The sequence below is a fragment of the Pseudorasbora parva genome, chromosome 16 (assembly GCF_024679245.1).
Source record: "Pseudorasbora parva isolate DD20220531a chromosome 16, ASM2467924v1, whole genome shotgun sequence".
Lineage (NCBI taxonomy): Eukaryota > Metazoa > Chordata > Actinopteri > Cypriniformes > Gobionidae > Pseudorasbora > Pseudorasbora parva.
The window spans coordinates 26459987-26483782 of record NC_090187.1 but is presented as its reverse complement, the minus strand read 5'-3'; the positions used below and the strand labels follow the sequence as shown (position 1 = coordinate 26483782).

The 23796-nt window shown below is 37.6% G+C and overlaps 1 protein-coding gene across 11 annotated transcripts in view; it reads left to right on the top strand.

Annotated features, from left to right (window-relative positions):
- The window catches only part of frmd4a (FERM domain containing 4A), a 199341-nt gene that overhangs the window by 92854 nt on the left and 82691 nt on the right, over positions 1-23796 (top strand). For 2 of the 11 annotated variants that reach the window (XM_067420088.1, XM_067420093.1), the window contains exon 1: positions 13802-14281. The exons of 5 other annotated variants lie outside the window; for them this stretch is intronic. In XM_067420088.1, coding sequence (XP_067276189.1) covers positions 13844-14281 — 438 coding nt within the window. In that variant the 5' untranslated portion in view covers positions 13802-13843. Of the gene's footprint in view, positions 1-13791; positions 14282-23796 lie in introns of those variants that run through there. 4 more of the 11 variants (XM_067420089.1, XM_067420091.1, XM_067420092.1 and 1 more) reach the window with 4 other exon arrangements.

Below are 23796 nucleotides of genomic sequence, written 5' to 3'. Positions count from 1 at the left end.
CATGATTTTTTAAGCCTACTTTGTAGTCACCACCAGGCAGATCAAGTGGTCGGTTATAGTAATTAAGTAATTATAGTTATCTAAATAGGATCAATGTTATTTAAATATAATTTGATATAACTATATATATATATATATATATATATATATATATATATATATATATATATATATATATATATATATATATATATATATATATATATATATATATATATATAAATATTTTATATATAGACATACAGCCATGTGTTTCTAATTATGAAAATATTAACATGAATAATGAATTATTGATATTATTTAATTATATTTATAATGATTAATAATTCAAATAAATATTAATTAAATTCAAATCAATAAAAATTTGAACTATATATATATATATATATATATATATATATATATATATATATATATATATATATATATATATATATATATATATATATATATATATATATGCATGTATGTAATTATAAATAATTTATTATATATATGTAATATACATCAAATCAATCAATTATTAATATGGTGTGTGCGAGCGTGCGTGCGTGCATTTGTGTGTGTGTGTGTGTGTGTGTGTGTGTGTGTGTGTGTGTGTGTGTGTGTATGAGCCATGTTTGCAGTTGTGCCACTCTTGCATTTGAGAATATACATATTGCTAGAAAAAAGTTTTTCAATTATCTCAACAGCTTTAAAACTACTGATATTTATCAAATTTGTGTATATAAAAAAAATTCAAACCTAAAATGATGCCATAGTTTTTCGTTTTTAAGTTTTAATTATGTGAAAAAAGTGTTGCACAACCTGACATTTTGAGGGTTCAAGAAAACAAAACAAAATAATATATATTATTTAAATGTACTAAAATGATTTAAAAATACCTAGGTTTTTATAGAATAAAGTGATACATTTCATGAATTTTTCAAATAATTGTATTGACCCCAACACACACACACATTTGTTTTTGTGACATATTGGGACATTCCATGGGTGGAATGGTTTTTATACCGTACAAACCGTATTTTCTATCCCCCTACACTGCCCCTTCCCCTAAACCTACCCATCACAGGAAACATTCTGCATTTTTAGTTTATAAAAAAAACTCATCCTGTATGATTTATAAGCATTTTGAAAAGTGGGGAAATGGCCAATGTCCTCATATTTCACCCTCTCCTTGTAATACCTATCATACCAATGTCATTATACACATTTGTGTCCTCATATGTCACAAAACATGCCCACACACACACATACACACAGACAGAGACCACTGTACTATCTTAAACTATCTTCACATAAAAATAAAAAGAACATGCATCTCCATGAAGTGCCCTACATTCATGGCTTTTTCATATTGCTGTTGTGTGCTAATTTGAATCCAGCCCTGCACTAAAATGACAAGAAATGTTTAATATTTCACAATGCCATAGTACGCTGTACTTCTGTCTCTCTCGTTCTCTTTTTGCGATGAGATAGATGTGTGTAATTATAGCAGTTTGAATTATTGATTAGAGGATTTCCTCACGCACGTTACTTTTACTGCATCCCTGCAGAGTTCTCCTCCTCTTCCCTGTCTTTCTCGTTCACTCTGTCATTCTCGGTGGCCTGAGGCCGCTGGGAGTTTTAGTGGAGAAATTGCATACACTTAGCTCTAACTGCGTTGTGGCATGATGCCTACATGCATATACATGCAGACTCGCATGCAAAAACTGACTCGAAATACTCCATAATATCCAGCACAGCGAGAGAGTGTGAATCTGTGTGTGCTTGTAACTCAGATTCACTGTGATTCTTCATTACAGTGAAAGCAGCTTTACGAAAACTCTGTTTCCCCCCTCAGCAATGCTGAGCCGGCGGGCAGCAGAATCCATCCACTTAACTAATCTAGCACGAATGTTGTTAGTGCACTCAACAAAACTGTACCGTGACTAATGTGAGATTCTCTTGATAGCCAAATGCTCTGGACTGAATGCGTGTGCAAGCACGTGCCAGAGAAGAATGGGTACGTTGGTCGAGACTAAAGCTTCTTAGTTTTGCCCCGGACCAGCTGGAGAGGAACATACTACCACCTGAGATACTTAACCTGCTGAGATAAGTTAACAAAAGAGATTGGCAACTTAATCTAAAGTCCTGCTGATAGAAACATGTCACATACATGTGGGCCAAAATGTGTGTTTTAGAAGTGCTTTTGGAAAAGATGTTTATTTTATTTTTTTATTTTATTTTATTTTATTTTATTATGTATATACAATGCATTTTTTTAAATGAAATTGTCTTCAAATAAAATATTTTTTATTTAATTTTATAAAAATGTATGAACAATACAATTTATACTTACAATTAATAAATAATACAAATTATTATATATGCAATTTATACTCAAGGACTCTCACTTTAGGACATTACTTTTTACATGGACTATTTGATCAAGGATACTCAGTTAAAGGGGCACTATGTAGTATTTTTGCAGTAAACTATCCAAAAACCACTAGGCCAGTGTTATATATTTTGTTCATGTGAGTTCTTACTATACCCCAAATGTTTCCAACTATTTGTAAATTGTGAGGAAATTTCTATTTTAATCAAGTAACCAAGGACGTCTGAGGGAGTCGCCTGTCAATTGCGTCATCTGCGTTACCCTCGGTTTCCGGTTTTATTTAGCAGAAACGCTTTACTCTTAGCACCGGGAACAAGTGCAGCCGCTGAGCGATCGCACAAAGTAACATCATGACATCATTTTAAACACACTTAAATGTATCTGATATTGTATCTAATATGATAAACCGAGCTGCGTTACCTCACATTTATGACCGGAAAAGCAGAAATGCCGCCCGCGACTGTCCTTGGTGTCATAATAAAAAGTCCTGCCGCTCGTGAGGCATGTGTTTGCACAACAATCGCTCCAGCGGCCTTGCTCAGCTCCACAACACTCGGTCCTGCTCTGCTTCATACTACAGTAATGTTAATAACCGCATCCATCAACATGATTTCTGTACGAGTCCTATCCCGATTCTTTTCCACCGGCTCTGCGGGGAGTACCACATGTCCCAAGATTCTGAGCTCAAGCTTGGTGTCATCAAACTACGCCTTTGTTTTAAATAGGCGGACAAATTACATAGTGCAGCTTTGAGTGTTCATTTTTCTGATTTGAGTATTGAATTATCAATATCCTTTGTTTATTGACCTGCTTATGCCTGTCTTAATTTCTTTCAATATAATGTATTGCCCACTCTCCCACTTTCTCTCCCAGTTCTCCAGCTGTCTGTTGCAAGAAGGCATGTTTAATCTATCGTATGTCCATATGGGTCATAACCAGGGTGCAGATGTCTACCATCCTGTTTAACCATCAATTATGATCTGTCAATCAGAGGGCCACCAAGGAAGTGTAATGGTTCGGTCAACCAAAATCACTCCGGCTGATGAGTTAAATTATATGAAGCTGCCAATCATCCAAAAACTGTTCACTTTTAGGCTAATGAAACATGATGGAAGTTCACTTGGATTTTCTTGGCTTCGCCTTGTGTTTTCATTAGAACGTGTCTTCGGGCTGTTCAGTTCCTTTAAGAGGCAGCGCTGGTCTTAATAAAGGGCTGTGGTGTGTTGTGAGTCTGTCTCACTGGGTTGCGTTGATTGGCTCTTTTGAAACACAGTTGTAATTTACGGATTTCCTGTGAGGACGGCAGACAAGGTTTTTTTTTTGGGGGGGGGGGGGCAGCGGTTGATAAGGCCTAACCATTGCTATTAGCAGACAAAGCGATTTAATCAAAGGAACAAGGGCTTCATTCTCTTTCTCTGATTACTAGGCTTCTCAAACTCCCCTCCTTCCCCTCATTGTTTTTTCCCTTCCCCTTTTCTTTTGTTTTTGCGCTCTGCCATCTCTCATTTTCATCTGTTCGAGTGATTTTGACTCACAGCTCCCACAGACAGCAGACATACACCACAGGATAATCACAGCAGAAAGACAGACTTTGTCAGAAAGACCAAGTCGTTTTGAATCTCACATAAACATGTTTACCCCAAAATCAGCAGAAAAAACGCAATTATGTTATTATTTTACAAATATTTTCATGACACTAAAGGATTTTTCTCCTATATTCTCATTAACTGAATAATACAAGTATATAAACTACCTTCAGGGAACCCCAGGGATCTATGGACTCTGGCTGTAATGGAATGGTTCTCATTAAAGGCAGTCCAACAAATATTACCTTTATGTATACATACTTTAAGGTTTAATGATATTTTGATGATAATGATTATATACTCCACAGTTAAACATTTTTTTGATTTTCTTTTAATATTTTTGACCGAAATTTGTAAAATATCTCTTGTGAAATAATATTATAATACTAAATAACAGTTTTTTTTTCTTCTGTGGTGTAAAGCTGAATTTTCAGCATCATTACTCCAGTCTTCAGTGTCACATAAACCTTCAGAAATCATTCTCATATGCTGATTTGGTGCTATAGACACATTTTTAATCATTTATCAGTTGTGCAGCTTAATATTTTTGTGGAAGAGAACAGCATTTCTTTGAAACAAAAATCTTTTGTAACATCATAAATGTCTTTAGTGTCCGTTTTGATCAATTTAATGCATCCTTAATGAATAAAAGTATTAATTTTCTTTTTTTTAATCTTGAAAAATCTTACCAAAACTTTGAACAGTAGTGATTTTTTTAAAATAATTATGAAATAGAATTATAACTATAAAATATAAAATAATAAAATGATAAATTATAAAACATGTAATGTTAAAATGTATTTTCGCATTACAGTAATACGGGAAATGCATTTAAATGTCATGTTTGTGTCACAATGCAAAAAAACTCGTAATGGTCTATAAATGGTCCTCATTTTCTTTAAGCTTTTCGTTTTCTTTACTCATTTATTTTGGTTTCAGGGTGAAATATCACCTTGATGTGTTCTTGATAGGTTTCACCCTTCACAACTCAATGATTAGACTTCTAATAACTTGTGCATAATTTGAATCGAGTACATCTGTGTGTCTTTGTATATGTTTCTTCACAAAGGTTAATGTAATCATGTAGCTGGAGGGCCTTGCATGAGAATAAAATCTTTACGCTTGTTGGACATTTGTGACAGAAAAATATGTTCTGCCTCATTAGATTGAGACAATGAAAGAAGCCCCGTCTTTCTCTCTTTTGCCCTCTTACCCTCCACTCATCCCTCTTCACGCCTCCTTCATCTGCCCTAATCTTACTTGCCCACATAATTCTGTCATTTACCTTTCTGTGCTCTTCTGTTCTATTTCCCGTCCTTTCAGCTTCCCACTTCCTTCATCTCCTCCTCCTCCTCATTTCCTCTTTTTGAAACTTTTTGAGGTCGAGTTACAAATTTATCTCGGCATGTTGTTCTGCTGTAATATGGTGTGACCAGTTGCAGCTTTCGAAGCCAGGTTTCCAATCCAGCGCTCTTAGCGAAACAACAGTAGCAGTTTGGCTGCTTAAAACCATTCATGTTTAGTGGGTTGCCGGGGTTCTCCTTGGAGACCCTTTGTTGCATTTGGTGGAATCACTCCTGTCTCTGTGTGTGAGAGTCTTTAATTGGGTGTTGTTTTGTGTGCTCCATAGAGTTTGTCTCTGGGCAGTGTGCTAACTATCCGCTGCTCGGCTAAAGCAGAGTGCTAATTGAGGCTTGTTAAATTTAACCGTTCTGTTGCCTCCCATTAGGAAGCAGGTCAGGCATGATGCGGACAATTTCTGGATTAATATGCAAGTATGTGCTTGTGCGATGTCAGCTGTTCTTTAAAATACTCAGAAGTAACAGGTTTACTGTTGCTAATGCATTTGTGCCGTTGCTGAAATAAAGAATGGGTAGAAGTGTGTGTGTTGTGTTTATATATTTGTAAATTGTCTAACGCAGAGGCTACAAGCTAGATCAGCAAGATTCTCTTCAAAGTGTTCATGCCATGACAGTATTAGACCTGAGGCAGATAAAGATAATTTCAAGTAACATTTCGCAGTTGAACAATGCATGGAATGTATGGCAAATGTCATGCATTGTCGAACTTTGAAGTGTTTCATACTTGGAATTATCTTTATCTGCCTCAGGTCTAATACTGTCATGGCATGAACACTTTGAAGATAATCTTGCTGATCAAGGTTTAACCCTTTCTTGCATGGTGTCCACATTTGGGGACAGTTTATTTAACTCCATTTAGGGTCCTTTCTCATGGTAATTTTCTCCAAACCACTTGAGGGCAGTGTCAGTAGATTGACAGCAGTATTGTAACTGTACTTACTTTTTTGCATTCCAAATATTGGCTGCGTCCGAAAACCTAGGCAGCTGACTCGCTGCCTCGCTGCCTTATCAGATAATGACTTGTAAGGCAGCGTTTTGTGCATGAAGGCATCTCATGAAACTAATTTTGGACAGACTTCTTAGGCAGTGTAACAGCTTAATGATTGACAGCAAAATAGCGCAAGCTTTGGTGAGAACTAAACACATTACTACATCAGAAGTGGTAAATATTGGTGAAAAACATACATTTACACACAAACTGACCAGCAAGCGCAACTTTCAGACGCCATCTTTTCCCCCCAGCTCAACTGTCACTGAATGGGAAGCACAGGATTGTGGGATATCAAAGGCAGCGAAGGATACATGTATGCTGCCTTCAAAAATCCATCAGATGAAGGTATCTCAGGAGACAGGAAGTGAAGCAAACAATAGATTGGGACATTGCTTGATGCCTTCCTGCCTTCAAACATGTCCTCCGAAGGCAGCATTTTCCAGGTTTCAGACGTGGCCCTTCATTGCTTGATGACATCATTAGGCTAATCCAAGATGGCTGACAGCGATAGTCATGTGCCAAAAACCCCCTGGAATATCTGTGAAAAACTTGTACACAAGGAGGTCAATTGAGCTAAAAAAATATTAGTATGTACAGTAAGATTGTGTATGATTAATATGTTAGTTAGGGTTGGGGACCGAGAACCGGTTCTTATGCAGAACCGATACTGATTTTTGAAAAATACCGGAACCGCGTGAAATTCCTGAGTGTCGGTTCCGAAAACGGTTCTGGTGCAATGTGTGTGCGAAGCGTTGGGACACACACACACACACACACACACACACACACACACACACACACACACACACACACACACACACTGTCCTAGCGCTGCCGCCTCCCTTCCCCTCACGTCACTTTTTTAAAATCCCCCACAGCGCGAGTCCCGCAAACGCGGCGCCGAGGAGCTTGTTTGTAATCCGAGGACAATGGCTCATTAGTTTCGAAATGGTTTGGGTACAAGCTGATCGCATTGAAAATAAAGGCATTTGTCTAGCGTTATGAGCTCATTTGAAACATTGGCGCGGCTCATTTAAGAAAATGACAGCTCTGAAGAGACGCCGCTTTAGTTCGAGGTAAGTTAGTGCTAACAATAATAAAGAAAGACGATCAACACCTTATGTGTTACCACTGAAATGTAGATGTAATAGATTTCCAAATGTAAGCCCATCTTATGCGGAATGCACGCTTCATACTGTCGTGTGCTCTGGCCCTAACCTCGAGTGTTTTAGCCTGTTTACTTTTTGCGAACCTTCTGAGTGCGCAAACGCTGCGACCTCGCGCCGAAAGTTTTTATTGGTTTATTAAGTACAAACAGGAGAGTTATGAAAAATTGAGTGCGAGGGATGTGTTCACGTCACACAAAAAGATTTTGGAATGAGACGGCTAACTGTAGTATCGTTTAGTCCACTGTCTATAATAGCCTAATTTAGAGATCACTTTTTTTTTTAACCGACAACTTTGATCGGTTAACGTTGATACGGTCAACCATGGGTCAAACAGTCATCGGTTAACATCCCTAAAACAGAGAGAGAAAATGTAATAAGACAATTTCTCACATGTTTATTTTAATTTCCATAAATTCCATATGGCTCGATTAATCCTGTAATATATGTATAGTACAGGACTTTTTTTTTTGACATTGCCAACCTGTAAATTCATTTGAGAGCAAGTAATAAACACAAAAAAGGATTGTTTAAAGTTGCGTATTGTGCCTTTTTCCTTTACCACTATTTGTTTAATTTAATGGAACCGGAATCGGAATCGTTAGGCGGAATCGGAACCGGAACCGGAAAATTTCTCACGATTCCCAACCCTAATGTTATTATATTGTAAACAAAAAATAAGAGTAAAATGTAGTTTTTATACACCAAATGCTAACTGTCCACTTATGTGGATGTCATGCAACAGTGGTGTCAGATTGCAGAAAGTCTGATTTCTGTAACCTGCTAGTATATCTGTTCTATTTTTGCAAAGATGTTATGACTTGTCTTATACTGCAATAAAACAGACATTAAACAAATATATCAACATAAATAAACATTAAAAATGACGTATTACAGCATTAAATGGCAACTTTTTGCATTTTACACAAATGTGACAAATGTGCATTTTGACTTCCAAATTAAGTTAGCTAAACTGTTGATATTCTTATAGCTAGCATAATAATAGCATAACCTGGTTTAATGGCACATTTGAAGGAAACTATCATTCTGTGAGTTTTGTTTCCTGCTGAATAAAGAAAATAATAATTTTGTACCAGCCTAAGATTTTTGTCTCTGGTCTTAGCCAGTCTCCCAGCCTGGCCAGACTGTTCTATTGGCTGGTTTGGGGGATTTTTTTTTTAAATAGATTTTTAGCTGAAGACCAGCTTGGCCAGATTGGTAGACCAACTTGAAGCAAACGATTTTAGGATTAAAGGTGGACAAAAAGCAGAAATTTCTTCATGATATTAACTTAATGATTTCTTTTTTTTTATTATTAAAATGTCATCCATCCAATCAACACCAATGGATAAACCGATGGATGAATCTTTGCCCCTGAGGTGTTTTTTTTTTTTTTTTAAATGCCCCTCACAATATGCAAGCAAAGATGCTACTTGCATTAAATTGTGACTTTAAGCAAGTTTTTTTTTCTTAGCAGAGTTACCAACATGTTTGTGACCTCAGGCAGAGTTGACGGATTCATCTAACATCAAAATATTTTTTACTAATGACATCTAGATGATAAATCGATCATTTAGAACAGTGTCCCATCATTATGTACTTGCATTTTCACTTGGGCCCTCAAGAAATCCAGACATAGCTACGCATGCACCAAGCTGCTGCTATCATTTTTATTGTCTTCTTCTCCATTTAGACATCCCCTCAAGCTCAAACTGATCTTTGTAGGGGGAAAAAAACATCCCATAACACACACACACACACACACACACACACACACACACATATACCCCTCACAGATTTCAGCATGTGAATGCTGCAATATCAGCTGCCCTAGAGCCTTAGGAATAGAAATGAAATCCTCATTGCACACACAGAACACACACACATATACACACGCTTCCTCATATCAGTGGAAGATATCAAGTGTGTTCTGACTGCTTTGAATCACCTAATATATGTTAGAAAGGAATGCTGCTCAGCCATACACACAGACACACAATCTCTATGTCTGAGAAAAGAAAGCTTTTTTAAATGAGTCCAACCTCTATGTGAACTTGACGTCTACTGGTTTCAATTAAATCTCATGTTCTGTTCCCAGAAACACCCGTGCATGGTCCCAGGGTCAGCTGGGGTCACATTTGTCCCCCAAAACAGGATGCATCACCCCCCAAAATGTCCCAAATGTTCCTTAGACATGAACAAGTACAGAGCTTTGTGCTAAAAATAAGAGTAGAGAATGGATCATTTCACATGCACTGGAACAGGCCTGTCATAGAGTATTATACACAACCACACACACATTTTGACTCATCTTTCTCTCTCAATAGTCTATTCATGTCATTCTGGGGGTGTGTAATGGTGTGCCTGGGTGTTCAGGGAGGAAATGCATGTGCTTTCTGCTGGTGGCCTTGGATTGGAGCTATACCAGGCTTAATTCTACTGACTCTACTGTGTGTATGTGTGTGTGCGGCCGCCTCCTCTACGCTCTTGTGGGTTTGCACTATTATATTATAATCCTCATAAATATTTATACTCTCAGAAAGATTCAGGAGCAAACACTTATTAGCCTATATGGAGAATGAAGTAGGTCAGTGCGCGCATGTGCACTCTCACATACATATATGCAAGTGCACATAAACTTCAAACAGCTTTGGTGCCCTGGGATAGCAAGTCTCTCCCTCCCTCTCCCTCTCTTTTACAACTCTATTTCTCTTTTTTTTTACTTCTGTCACATGGTACTGAAGATGCCTGAGGTTCTTTTGTGTGTGTGTGTGTGTGTGTGTGTGTGTGTGTGTGTGTGTGTGCGTGTGCGTGTGCGCGTGCGCGTGCGCGTGCGTGTGTCGGTATGAAAGAGAAGGAGAATTTGTGAATGTATTGCATCTGTGGGCTGCTTCTGATTAGCTTAGACGTTAATTTCGAATCTCGTTTTGGAAAAAAGCTAAAAACAAATTGTACGGTAATGCACTTGAACTGGAAGTTTACAAGTAATTGTACAGCACTGGAAGATGCATAACACAAATAAAACATTTGTAAGAATATATATATATATATATATATATATATATATATATATATATATATATATATATATATATATATATATATATTGTACATAAATACTAAATTAAGATGTTTAATTAATTAATTGATATTCTGCTTTAAATAACTAATTTTAGGGCCTGGGACATTATTCTTGGTTTTCCTGAAGATATCACTTACAAAATTTGTCTTTAGTTGTATAGCCTAAGTCTGTATATTTGAGTGTGTTCAGTGATGCTATACAAATATTTGACACTGATTTTCAGAGGTTTGTGTATCAGATATTTGTGCTTCCCTTCACATTTATTTTGACCTACATTTCTTGTTTCCTTCAGGTCTAAATAGACAGATTGGGTTTGTGGGACCAGCACATGGTTGACTCATCTGTGTTATATGGTTTCTTGTCTTTTGTGTGTGTGTGTGTGTGTGTGTGTGTGTGTGTGTGTGTGTTTTCTTGTCTTTTGTGTGTGTGTGTGTGTGTGTGTGTGTGTGTGTGTGTGTGTGTGTGTGTGTGTGTGTGTGTGTGTGTGTGTGTGTGTGTGTGTGTGTGTGTGTGTGTGTGTGTGTGTGTGTGTGCGCGTGTGTGTGTGTGTAGGTGAGAGTATTGTGTAAAATCACTGAATACCACAGCATTTCCCTGGGTTTCAGAAGATAGACTGCGTACACACACACAAGTTTCAGAATTAGCTCCATTTGTAAATATTTGATCCCCTTCCTCCACACAATAGCCGCTCACACACGTTCACATATCTAAATGATGGAGAATTACATTCTCACCCCTCAGGATGAAGCACCTGGTGACTCATAAAGTCAAAAGATTCAAGGAACATGAATTCTGAACACAGCAGGAAACAAAGGACGCTACATGTTTCACAATTAAAGACATCGTGCTGCTTTATTTTTGGACATGTGTTTGGTTTGTTTTTATGCCCTCATGACTTTCATGTGCAAGTTTTACAACATCACACAAATCTGGAATATTGGTATGCTTTTTTTTTGCACCATTACCAAGAAACACATATTTGACCATTTTAGACAAAAATCACGTGTTTTCTCAAAGGATGTTTTTTTATTATTTTTTTATTTTTTCACATTGTAAAGAGAATTTAAGGAGAAACATCTGCATTTTGCAACAGGCTATTAAACATTCAGTCAAAGCTATTGAGACGGTTCTAAGGAATTCTGTTTCTCTCTCCCGCATGCACCTCCATGAATACTCTTACATTTATGCATTACAGTAATACTATCACTCTTCTCATCGGGTTTATTGTGCACAAATCAATGTGCATTGAGCCACATAATGGCAGAACAGTAGCATGAATGAGTTATTGTAATTCTTTACCCCGCTGTCCTGGTTCTATAGGCCTGTATTTGCCCTTCAGTACCGCAGCATGCAGACTAATAGAAGTGCATGTGCTTCTGTGCTCATTCATTAGACTCCAGCTGTCAGTGAATGAGGTTTGGTGTCACACAGCGTCATTGCACTCTCTGTAATCATATGATTTTACCATTATAAATCCAACAAGTGCATTTCTCTCCCTGCACCACAGAAATGTCAATTAGTCTTTGTATAGCCTTATAAATCACTATGCTATCTAAAACTTCAAAATGCCACAGTTATTGTTGATGTAAAATCATAGTAAACTAAAATGTATGTATTTTATTTAGTTTCGGTTACATTGGTGGCTAATACCAAGTTTTGTTACAATATTTTTGTGTGGCATTTTAGCTGAAACTATTTTTAAATGTAATTCCCAGTTTCCCAAACCAATTTGCCAATACTGATTTTTAAATGTTATTCCCATTTTGATCTAGCCAGGCATTGTTTTTCTTCATCATAGATATTGATGTGTGCAAGTTGAATTATATGCCACCCCAGCATCAATCCCATGAATCTCTTTTAAGACAGGAGGTGATTTAAATCAAGTTCAGAGAGTTTGCTTATACTGTTGTTATGTATTGACCAAGGCTTTCTGTTTTATTACAGAAAGAGAAATGTGCAGTGCTAAAATAAGAGGGAATGTTAATCATTGTATCTGGTGTTTCATGTTTCGTCCGAGTGCAAGAGTTAGTGAAAAGCAACAGAAAGATTTTTTTATGGCTAAAAAATATTTACATATTTAATAAGGCATTTATTCAATGTATTATTCAATGTGTATAACCATGAATAAAGTAATTAATACACTGACCACAATCTTAGTCTCATTTGACCCTGAATTATCCTGCCCCCTCATCTGGACTATCCTGCCAACCTCATCTGGACTATCTTGCCCCCCCTCACCCATACTATCCTGCCAACCTCATCTGGGCTATCTTGCCCCCACTCACCCAGACTATCCTGCCAACCTTATCTGGCCTATCCTGCCCCCTTACCTAGACTATCCTGACAACCTCACCCGGACTATCCTGGCAACCTTACTCGGACTATCCTGTCCCCTCACCCAGACTATCCTGTCAATCTCATCTGGACTATCCTGCCCCCTCACCCGGACTGTCCTGCCTCCCTTACCTGGACTATCCTGGCCCCTCACCCGGTCTATTCTGCCCCCTCACAAGAACTATCATGCCCCCTCACCAGGATTATTCTGCCCCCTCACCTGGACTGTCCTGCCCCCCTCACCTGGTCTATCCTGCCCTCTCATCTGGACTATCCTGCCCTCTCATCTGGACTATTCTGTTTTTCAAAGTCACATTTTGATTGGCTTATTAGGCACATTAACCTACAAACTTTCCATACCATGAGGAATCTAGCTCTGCTTTGCTTTACTTCATTGACCCTTTTTATTATTTTAGATGCCCCCCTTTCAGTGCTCTGCTTATAGTTTTTTTAACTATTTTTTGGGTTGTGGGAGGGGTTTGGAAGGTAAATGTTTGTCGGTCAGTCTGTAGTTTAGTGACTGGATCTGAATAGGGCACACAGTGTCCTGAGAACATTTGCACAAACGACATGTCCCATTCTAAAACGTTGGAATCTGGACATCATCCTAACTGTTTAAATTTGTTGGAAAAAATGAGTTTTCAACTCCTATGAGTTATTCTGTCTGCTGTTCTACCTTAATGGGAAAGCTGAGACACACATATCAAGTATCTTTTCAGTGGCACGGGGTCGATGAACTCAAGCAGGATCCGTCCTGTGGGGAGGGACGACTGTCCCTTGCTCTGCCCTAGATGGGCGTCTCAGAGCATCGTGCAAGCTTAAAACCCCTCAATTCCCTGCTCTGGGACTGTTGCTTTAAAACAAACAAACAAGTAGGGGAGAGGGAGAGAGAAGGAGGGAGAGAACGACAGAGAAAGAGAGAGAGGGACTAATAGTGCTCTATATGTGGGAATGTTTGTGTTGGGCGAACCAAGAGCTGTTATTCTGGGAATTTGTCCTGCAGTGGAGAGAGAGACCAGTGAGACCGAATTCATTTCTAAGACGAGATCTGAGTCACACAGAAGTCACAATCTCAGTCTCCCATGGGGCATTTTTAAGGATTAAAGGAAGAAGGGATGAGAAAATGAAAGAGGAGAACACAAAAAGGAGAACAGCATTACCTGGGGACCTGTTCTCCCACACACCTGTGCTGAGAAGGGATTATTTGACCACACACCTGTGTACCTGTGTGTTTGTCATCATGGAGGCGATGCTCATGAGTCTGGGAGAGAGTGTGTGTGTGAGACACAGTGCATTATGGGATGTGACCTCGGCCGCCCTCAGAAGATTAAGGCTTACGCATCTCAGAGCCCCTGACATCCTGGTCCGTGCCGTCTATCAGGTATGAACAGCAGGCTGGTGTGCTTGGTCACTTTCAGTATGGCAATAATCTGTGATGATTACCATCACCTCCTTAAGAGACTAAAGAGTGAAGGAGCAAATGTTTTATTTTAGTTTTTAATTACTAAACATTTTGTATAACTAGATATATTTAATACATGTATTGAATTCATACTTATGCTTTATGTATTTATATATTAAATACATTTTTATTAAATATATTTTATTAATGTATATGTATTTTTAATATTTTTTATAAAATTACTTATATTTTATGTCAAATATTTAATTGTATCAATATTAATATTGGTTATACTTAAACACTTTTCACACTTGCTCACACTGTTTGTTTGTGCAAACATGAATGACACCTTAAATCTGACTTGCTTTTTTTATAAATTAATTTTGCAAAACTAATATATATGTATGTGTGTGCGCATGTGTGCGTGTCTATATTTTGTTCTTTAAATTATTTAATTAATATTATATATATATATATATATATATATATATATATATATATATATATATATATATATATATATATATATAATGAAATAATGCAATTATGAATATATATAAAATAAATATTAATTGATATTCTAAATAAAATTGTATTCATTATTCTTTTATAAAAATTATTTTATTTATATTTTTATATAAAACATTTTATTGCTTAAATCACTATAGCTATAGCTCATACTTAGGGATAGTGATTTGACTTTCATGTGTAACTCGCCTAGGACTGTTGGTTTGTACAGACATGAACAATACCTTAAATCCGACTGAGAATTTCGCCTTGTAGACAATAAAATTGGTGAATGGAAGACCTAACCATATCCAGTGACCAGAATAACTTGTGGGGATGCGCTCATCTGACCCACAGCTCCTTAATAACTGCATAGCAACACCCTGCAATCATACTGGCGAGTTTTGCACGGGCAAGCACTACTAACATTTTGCTCAGAAAGTGTAAAACTCTAAAGGTTTTATCATCCTGTTTAAATTCATTACTCAGGACATTGTGTACGCTATAAAGCGCATTAGCGTTGCTATGATGGTTTCTAAGGGCTTGAGTCACCCACTGTCTCACGGTCATGAAAACCGCTCTCCACAGGAGTCTACCGTTCCATCTCTATCTGTATGTGAGTGTGTGAAGGAGAGAGATCAGTATTCAGGTTGTGTCTCTCTCCTCTACCTTCCTACTGTGTGAACAGGACAGACCAGACCATACCAGACTGAAGCAGACAAATCTCAGAGTTTTCCATCTCGCTGTGACATACCTGAATAAATGATAGCTAAAGTGTTTGTCAGCTCCAGGGATGAGATATGACAGGCCGCTGCTATAGTAACAGATCCTATACAGAAATGAACAAACCAGACAGACGTTTCTCACAGTGCCTGGCCCTTGTTATTTTATAGCCATGATAAGTACTTTGGAGTACAATATGAATGCAATTATAATATATAGTAATCAAACACTGTAAAACAATTAGAAAGAATACATCTGACAAACATAACAAAAAGTGTTCTGATTTTAATATTTAAATATCAATATAAAATATTTACATTAAAAGTATGCATTCATTCAAGAGCTATACATGCAAATAGAAATCCAAGTGACTCGATCATAGAAATGACCATTTGAATCTCAAGATTACAAAGAGAAACATCAGCCCTGTATAACCTATGAGGTAATCTCACGGAGACCACCCAAAATGACCTTTGAGTTTGGCCAGAGGGTGTTTTCTGTGTCTGCAGTGTAATTCATGGTGTTATTGTCTATAAAATCACACGCACAAACACTTACATTGTGACGATAATGGCTTTAGCATAGGTTGTAAATGTGATGAACATACATGGCACATTCAGGAGACGAGGAGGGACTTCCTAATGCATTCTTTCCACATCTATAAGCACATTCAATTTCCTTGCAGGCAGCAGTGTTTGATCCAGCAGGTATTTCCTTGGGAGACCCCTTCACCCCCCTCTCCCCTTTTCCTTTCATTCTACAAGCCCGAAAAACAAGTCTCTCTCTCTCTCTCTCTCTCTCTCTCTCTCTCTCTCTCTCTCTCTCTCTCTCTCTCTCTCTCTCTCTCTCTCTCTCTCTCTCTCTCTCTCTCTCTCTCTCTCTCGTGTGTTTGTGCGCATGTGTGGAGTGAGCGTGAGTGGCGGTGAGCGCGGGGCGTTTGAGTGTGTAAGGTACAAGTGTTTAACTTACTATCTTTCCCTCTTTCTTCTATTTCTATCTCTATTTATTTATCTATTTATTTATGTACTTATCTGGTATTTATTGTTTTTAGTTAGGTGGTTGTTTAGAATAGTTTTACGGGGCTCTCTGCTCCCAGTGTTTGTACTGGGAGTATGGCGACTCCAGGTGCGCACAATCTTGCGTTTTTAACAAGAAGGCATGCGGTAAAGATTGATTCTGTTCTAGCGGTTGAAGAATGTGTCTTAGCTGTTGGTTCTTTAATTGGATGTGAGAACGTATTGTCGGCATCGCGAATGAACGGAGCGGTTGTTGTGTTTGTTAAAACGATTGATCTGGCGAATCAGTTGGTGGAGACCGGCGTGGAAATACGTGGCTTTTTTACACAAGTGCTTCCTCTTTCCACACCGTCGAAAAAGGTAACCCTATCTAACGTGCCACCCTTCATTAAAAACGAGGTGTTAATAGAAATGTTGTCTAGATACGGTAGACTGGTCTCCACAATAAAGATGATCCCCATCGGGGGGAAATCTGCGCAGCTGAAACATGTGGTGTCTTTCAGACGCTATGTGTACATGGTGTTGAAAGATAATGTCGAGGATTTGGACTTAAAGTTAAATTTTAACTTTGAGGATTTCAATTACGTTATCTTTGCAACAACAAACACAATGAAATGTTTTGGTTGTGGTGAAAATGGACACCTTGCGCGTGACTGTCCTAGAAAAGATAAGACCGGTGAGGCTGATGAGACAGTGGCAGAAGGTTTAGGGGCTGAAAATCTGCAAAATGTGACTCCTGTTGTGGATGAGGGAAGGCCGGGACCTAGTGTTTGTGTGCCTTCTAGAATTGGAAAAAATGAGAAAACAACAGTTGAAAGTGAAATTTTAACTATTGTTGCTGATAAAGAAAATGGAGAGGAAACAATAGTTCAACAGATTGAGTCTGAGGAAGACAATGGCCTAGAAGAAGCTAGTAAACAGTTTGAGATGAGTTTGGAGGCTGAGGCCTCAGGGTTTGAAATGGAAGATTATTCCTTTAAAGCACCTCAAAAAAGAAAATCCAAGAAACGTCACGTCGGTAAACAGATAAAAAAAATGGATGTTCAGGAAGTGAGTCAAACCGACACAGAGAGTGACAGTGCAATGTCTGAATGCAGTCTCACAGGCAGTTTACCACCGAGCGGCTTCTCCAGCCGAGACTATAGTGTGGATGAAATCAAACACTTCTTAAAAGTCACAAAAAATACAAGGAGAGTCAAAATTGAGGCGTTCTTTCCTGATTTAAGGCAATTTATTGAAAAAGCAAAATCTTTCAAAAGTGAGAATCAGTTCACTGATCAAGAGGTTTATCGGTTAAGGAAGATTTTTACCAGATTAAATGCTCAAGCAGAATTTAGTGAGACTAGTCAGAACGTTTAAAGCTGTTTTTTCTCTTTTGGGTTTGTTGTCTTGGTTGAGATGGGAGTTGCTACTTTTCCTACTAATGGGAGTAATACACCTTGCCTCCTTAAATATTAATGGAGCAAGAGAGAGTAGGAAAAGAGCACAACTATTTGAATTAACGACTCAAAAGAATTTGGATGTTTTATTTTTACAAGAAACCCACAGTGATTTATCAAACGCTTCAGATTGGGCATCAGAGTTTGATGGTTTATCAATTTTAAGTCATTCTTCCTCAATGAGCGGTGGAGTTGCTATACTGTTTTCAAAAAGTTTTATTCCCACTTCTTTTAATGTTGAGGAGATAATCAAAGGCAGACTTTTAAAAGTTAATGCTTTTTATGAAAACAATTTTTCTTTTGTTTTTATTTGTGTTTATGTACCGAACACAGCAATTGAACGTATGCTCTTTTTAAACGCTCTGTGCAACACTTTGAAAGACTGTGAGTCTGAGAGTTTTTTATTTTTAGGAGGAGATTTTAATTGTACTGAAGGTGTTTTAGACAGAAACCACGTTGAGCCACATATGCCATCACGTAAACGGTTAATTCAGCTTACGAGGTCTCATGATATCATAGACATATGGAGGAATTTCCATCATAATCAAAGACAGTATACCTGGGTTCATGCTTTTGAAAATCGTTTATCCATGGCAAGACTAGATAGATTTTATGGTTTTAGGCATCAACTCAATTTTTTTAAGGATTGTTTGATTAGTCCAGTTGGAATCTCGGATCACAGTCTAGTAAAATGTGTTTTTTTTATTAATTGTGTAAAGCCAAAAAGTGCTTACTGGCATTTTAACAACACACTATTAAGTGATAAACGTTTTAATGATGTTTTTAATTTTTTTTGGTCAAATGCACGTTCTATGAAATCTTCTTTTAAAAACTTACAGCAATGGTGGGAGTTTGTAAAAGTGCAAATTAAACAGCTCTGTCAACAATATACTCTCAACGTTACAAGAGATAAGAAACTAATGACAAGAAAACTCGAAGAAGATTTGGAGAAACTTCAAGAGTTATGTGAGTTTTCAAAAACTGTAAATTATGTAGAGTCTTTTAAAAGAAAGAAAGCTTCCCTGAAAGAATTATTAGATCTCAATACACAGGGTGCGATAATCAGATCCCGGTTTCAGAACATTGAGTCTATGGATGCTCCATCAAAATTCTTCTTTAGCATGGAAAAAAAGAACGGACAAAACAGATATATTCATGCCCTGCGATCTGAAACAGGGGCCACTTTGCTCGATCCTGTAGAGATTCGGAAGAGAGCGGTGAAGTTTTATAAAGATTTGTTTAGAAGTGAATTGCTAGATTCTGAAAATGTTTTTCTCCAAAATTTGCCACAGGTTTCTAAGGAATCTAATGTTGGTTTTAATAAAGCATTATCCATGGAAGAAGTAAAGAGAGCTCTTAATAGTATAGAGAATGGGAAAGCGCCAGGAATTGATGGAATCTCAATAGATTTCTATAAGTGTTTTTGGGCAGAAGTGGGACCAGATCTTTTAGAAGTTTTTAATCAGAGTTTTACTGATGGACAGTTGCCACAAAGCTGCCGTAGAGCAGTCATTACCTTACTTCCCAAGAAAGGAGATTTAACTGAAATAAAGAACTGGAGGCCTGTGAGTTTGCTGTGCAATGACTACAAAATACTCTCAAAAGTATTGGCAAATAGATTAGGAGATGTTTTAAACCAGATTATCCATCCTGATCAGACATATTGTGTGCCAGGCAGGAGAATCTCAGATAACATTTCTTTTATTAGAGACATTTTAGATAATGGAAAGTCTTTTTCAGATTTTGGTCTAATTTCAATAGACCAAGAAAAAGCCTTCGATCGAGTTGAGCACAGCTATTTGTGGAGTGTTCTTAAAGCTTTTGGTTTTAATTCTAATTTTATTGCTATGATAAAAGTCTTATACTGTGACGTTGAGAGTATTTTGAAAATAAATGGTGACTTATGCTCTCCTTTTAAGGTTTTAAGGGGGGTTCGGCAAGGATGTGCTCTTTCTGGCATGTTGTATACGTTAGCCATAGAACCTTTTCTGAACATACTGAGAATTAAACTGTCAGGTGTGAGTTTGCCGAATACTTCCAACACTGTCAAATTATCAGCGTATGCTGATGATGTTGTGATTTTAATTAAAAGTCAAAACGACATTAATACAATGTTTTATTTGTTAGAAGAGTTTAAGAAAGTATCTTCTGCTAAAGTAAATTGGCAAAAAAGTGAAGCCATAATTGTAGGGAGGTGGTCATGTGGTGAACCTGTGCTCCCGGGAGGTCTGAAATGGACCAGAGATGCTTTTAAATATTTGGGGGTCTTTCTAGGTAATGAGGATGCTGTCAAGAAAAATTTCGAAGACACAATTGAAAAGGTTAAAGGACGTCTACAGAAATGGACATTTGTGCTTCCCAAATTGTCATACAAGGGGCGAATATTGATTATTAATAATGTAATTGCCTCTGCTCTCTGGCACCGCTTGATCTGTGTGGATCCCCCAGCAGAATTGTTATCAAAGATTCAGTCAATTCTAATAGACTTCTTCTGGGACAAATTGCACTGGGTACCGAAACATGTGCTGTACCTGTCCAAAGAGGAAGGAGGACACGGACTGGTCCATTTACAAAGCCGGATCGCTGCTTTTAGAATTCAGTTCATACAAAGACTTTTAAAAGGATCGGAGGACGCCAATTGGAAGACTGTGGCTTTCTCTTTATTGAGAGAGTTCGAAGGACTTGACCTGGACAAAACTTTATTTTGGATGCATCTTCCAAAGCAAAAACTCTGTAAATTTCCTGTTTTTTACAAGAATCTTTTTAAAGTCTGGATTTCGTTTAAAGCGAAGAAAAGAACTACAAATTCTTTGTACTGGCTGCTGCAAGAGCCTTTGATATTCGGCTCCCGTTTGGACCTTACTGGAGATCCGGCTTACTCCATGACAGAAGAAACCCTGCTGGATGCTAGAGTGTTCACCATTGGACATGTGCATGAGATCGCAGGAGTTGATTTTAAAGATGTGGACTGTATGACTGAACAGCTGGGGATGAGATCGACACGTGTGGTTGCCAGAGCACTGGACAAACTGAGGCTAGCCCTGTCTGAGGATGAACGAAGATTGTTAATGGACTTCTCTGTGGGTCTAATTCACCCGGACTGTAATGATCCCTTTCCAAACTTGTTTTTATTTCCATCAGCGGGTGACTGTACATGCACTTTTCTAAAAATCAAAGAATTGACTGTATTGGGAAAAGTTTGTACCTCTGGGAAGGAATGTTACAAGACTTGTGTGAAAATTTTTAACAAAGCAGTTTTAGATGAAAGAATTGACACACCATGGCGTGAAGTTCTTGGTTTAGAGGCTGATGAAAGACCTGAATGGAGAGTATTGTATAAGTCACCATTATCTAAGAGAATTGGAGATTTGCAGTGGAGATTGTTGTACGGGGCTGTTGCTGTTAATGCTTTTATTTCTGTTATTAACCCTGAAGTTGATCAGAATTGTCCTTTCTGCTTGCAACGAGAAACGGTTTTTCATGCTTTTATGCAGTGTTTTAGACTGGATTCTTTGTTTTTAGTTTTAAAAACGTTTTTTAAAGGTTTTAATGAAGATTTTTCTTTGAAAACTTTTATTTGTGGTTTTAAATACTCCCAGAGCTGTAAGTATAAATGTCAAATGTTTAATTTTATTTTAGGACATGCAAAAATGGCAATTTATATGACACGAAAAGAGAAGATTGATCAAGGTGCTTGTAATAGTTTAGTAACAGTTTTTAAAAATTCTGTGAAATCAAGAATATTAATAGATTTTAACTATTATAAAGCAATGGATGATCTTACAAAGTTTACATTAATTTGGTGTTTTAAAGGGAGTTTATGTGAAATTGTTAATGGAGACTTAATTTTCTTAATTTAATGTAAGTTGTTGGTGAACATTTTGTTTCGGTGTATCGTAAAATAAAGGTGTTCTAAAAATCAAAAAAAAAAAAATCTCTCTCTCTCTCTCTCTCTCTCTCTCTCTCTCTCTCTCTCTCTCTCTCTCTTTCTCTTTCTCTCTCTCTCTCTCCCTCACTCTCTCTCTCCCTCTCTCTCCGTTTTAAACCCCAGCACAGCCAGTCAGGCTCAGTGAAGGCATTATCCTTTCTCTCCTGCGACGTTATACACATCCATAGAGCTGCTTTTGTTCCATTTAAGCTTCTAATCGTGTGTCTCTCAGAGGGTGTGTGAGAGAAAGAGTGATTATGAGCGAGACCGAAGACTCCAGACCGAGATTAGTTTAGTTCTCAGCATAGTAAACTTTGGTTGTGTTTTTACATTCTGCTCTGATTTATGGACAACTGATGTCCTCACTTTTACTGACTCACGTATTTTGATTTACAGTGTATAGATAATAAAAGGACAGGTTAATAGAAAATGTAATAGTTTACATTTAATCGTGGAAACTAGCCGCCATGATGCTAGGGTGCAAAAGTGGTTGTTTGTTGCAAAAAAAAAAAAATACTACAGTGATAGTATCCGATAGTACTGTAGTGCAGAAATATTCTTATTACTTTATTGAGGTACATTTAAAGATATTATGGTACGACCATTGAAGTTCCTTGCATTACTTAACAAATACCTTGGTACACGAATTAACTTCCATTGTTTAATTTTTTTTTACCACTTTATTCCGATCTACTCCATGGTATTGGAAGTACCATGTAAATTCCGTGTTATATGAATAATCATTCAGTACCATGGTAGTACCACAAGCCAGTGTTGTTTTACTTTTATTTATTTACTATTATAATATTAGGAAGATATTTTGAATAATGTCAGGCACCAATGGCTTCCACAGTATTTTTTTTGTCCATAATATGGAAGTCACTAGGGTCCGTCAACTGCTTGGTTTCCGACATTTTTCTAAATATCTTCTTTTGTATTCAGCAGAAGAACGAAATCCATACAGGGTTGGAACAATTTGAGGGATTCTGTTCCATGACAGAATTGTCATTTTTGGGTGAATTATCCCTTTAATCTTACACTATATTGCCAAACATATTGGGACACCCCTCCAAATCATTTGAGTTCAGGTGTTCCAAACACTTCCATGGCCTTGGGTGTATAAAATCAAGCACCTAGGCATGCAGACTCCTTCTACAAACATTTGTGAAAGAATGTTTAAACGGAGTAAAAGGAAGTACTAAAGTAAAAGGAACTCCTTAATTGCTTCAGCAAACCAAGCCATTTTGGGCAATTTCATGCTCCCAACTTTGTGGGAACAGTTTGAGGATGGCCCCCTTCTTGTTCCAACATGACCGCGCACCAGTGCACAAAGCAAAGTCCATAAAGACATGGATGAGCGAGTTTAGTGTGGAGGAACTTGAGTCCTGACCTCAACCCGATAGAACACCTTTGGGATGAATTAGAGCGGGGATCCCTTCTCGTCCAACATCAGTGCCAGATGTCACAAATGTGCTTCTAGAAGAAGGCTCAAACATTCCCATGAACACTCTCCCAAACCTTGTGGAAGAAGAGTTGAAGCTGTTATAGCTGGAAAGGATGGGCCAACTCCACATTAAACACTACGGTTTAAGAATGGGATGTCATCAAAGTTTATGTTTATATAAAGGCAGACGTCCCAAAAATGTTGGCAATATAGTTTATTTTAGTTAAGTTAATTTCATCTTAACTCATTTTATTTAGCAATAACAAAACTGTAAGAGGGATTTGTGCTGAGAACCATGGGAGGAATTTCCCTTTTCTTAGATGTAGTCTGAATGTGTGTATTTCAGTGTGGCCATCTTTTTAACTGACATGGCCTGAATTTGAGGGAAATACCATTTTCTCCTGTTTGATGGCAACACGCCACCCCTCCAGCTGCTG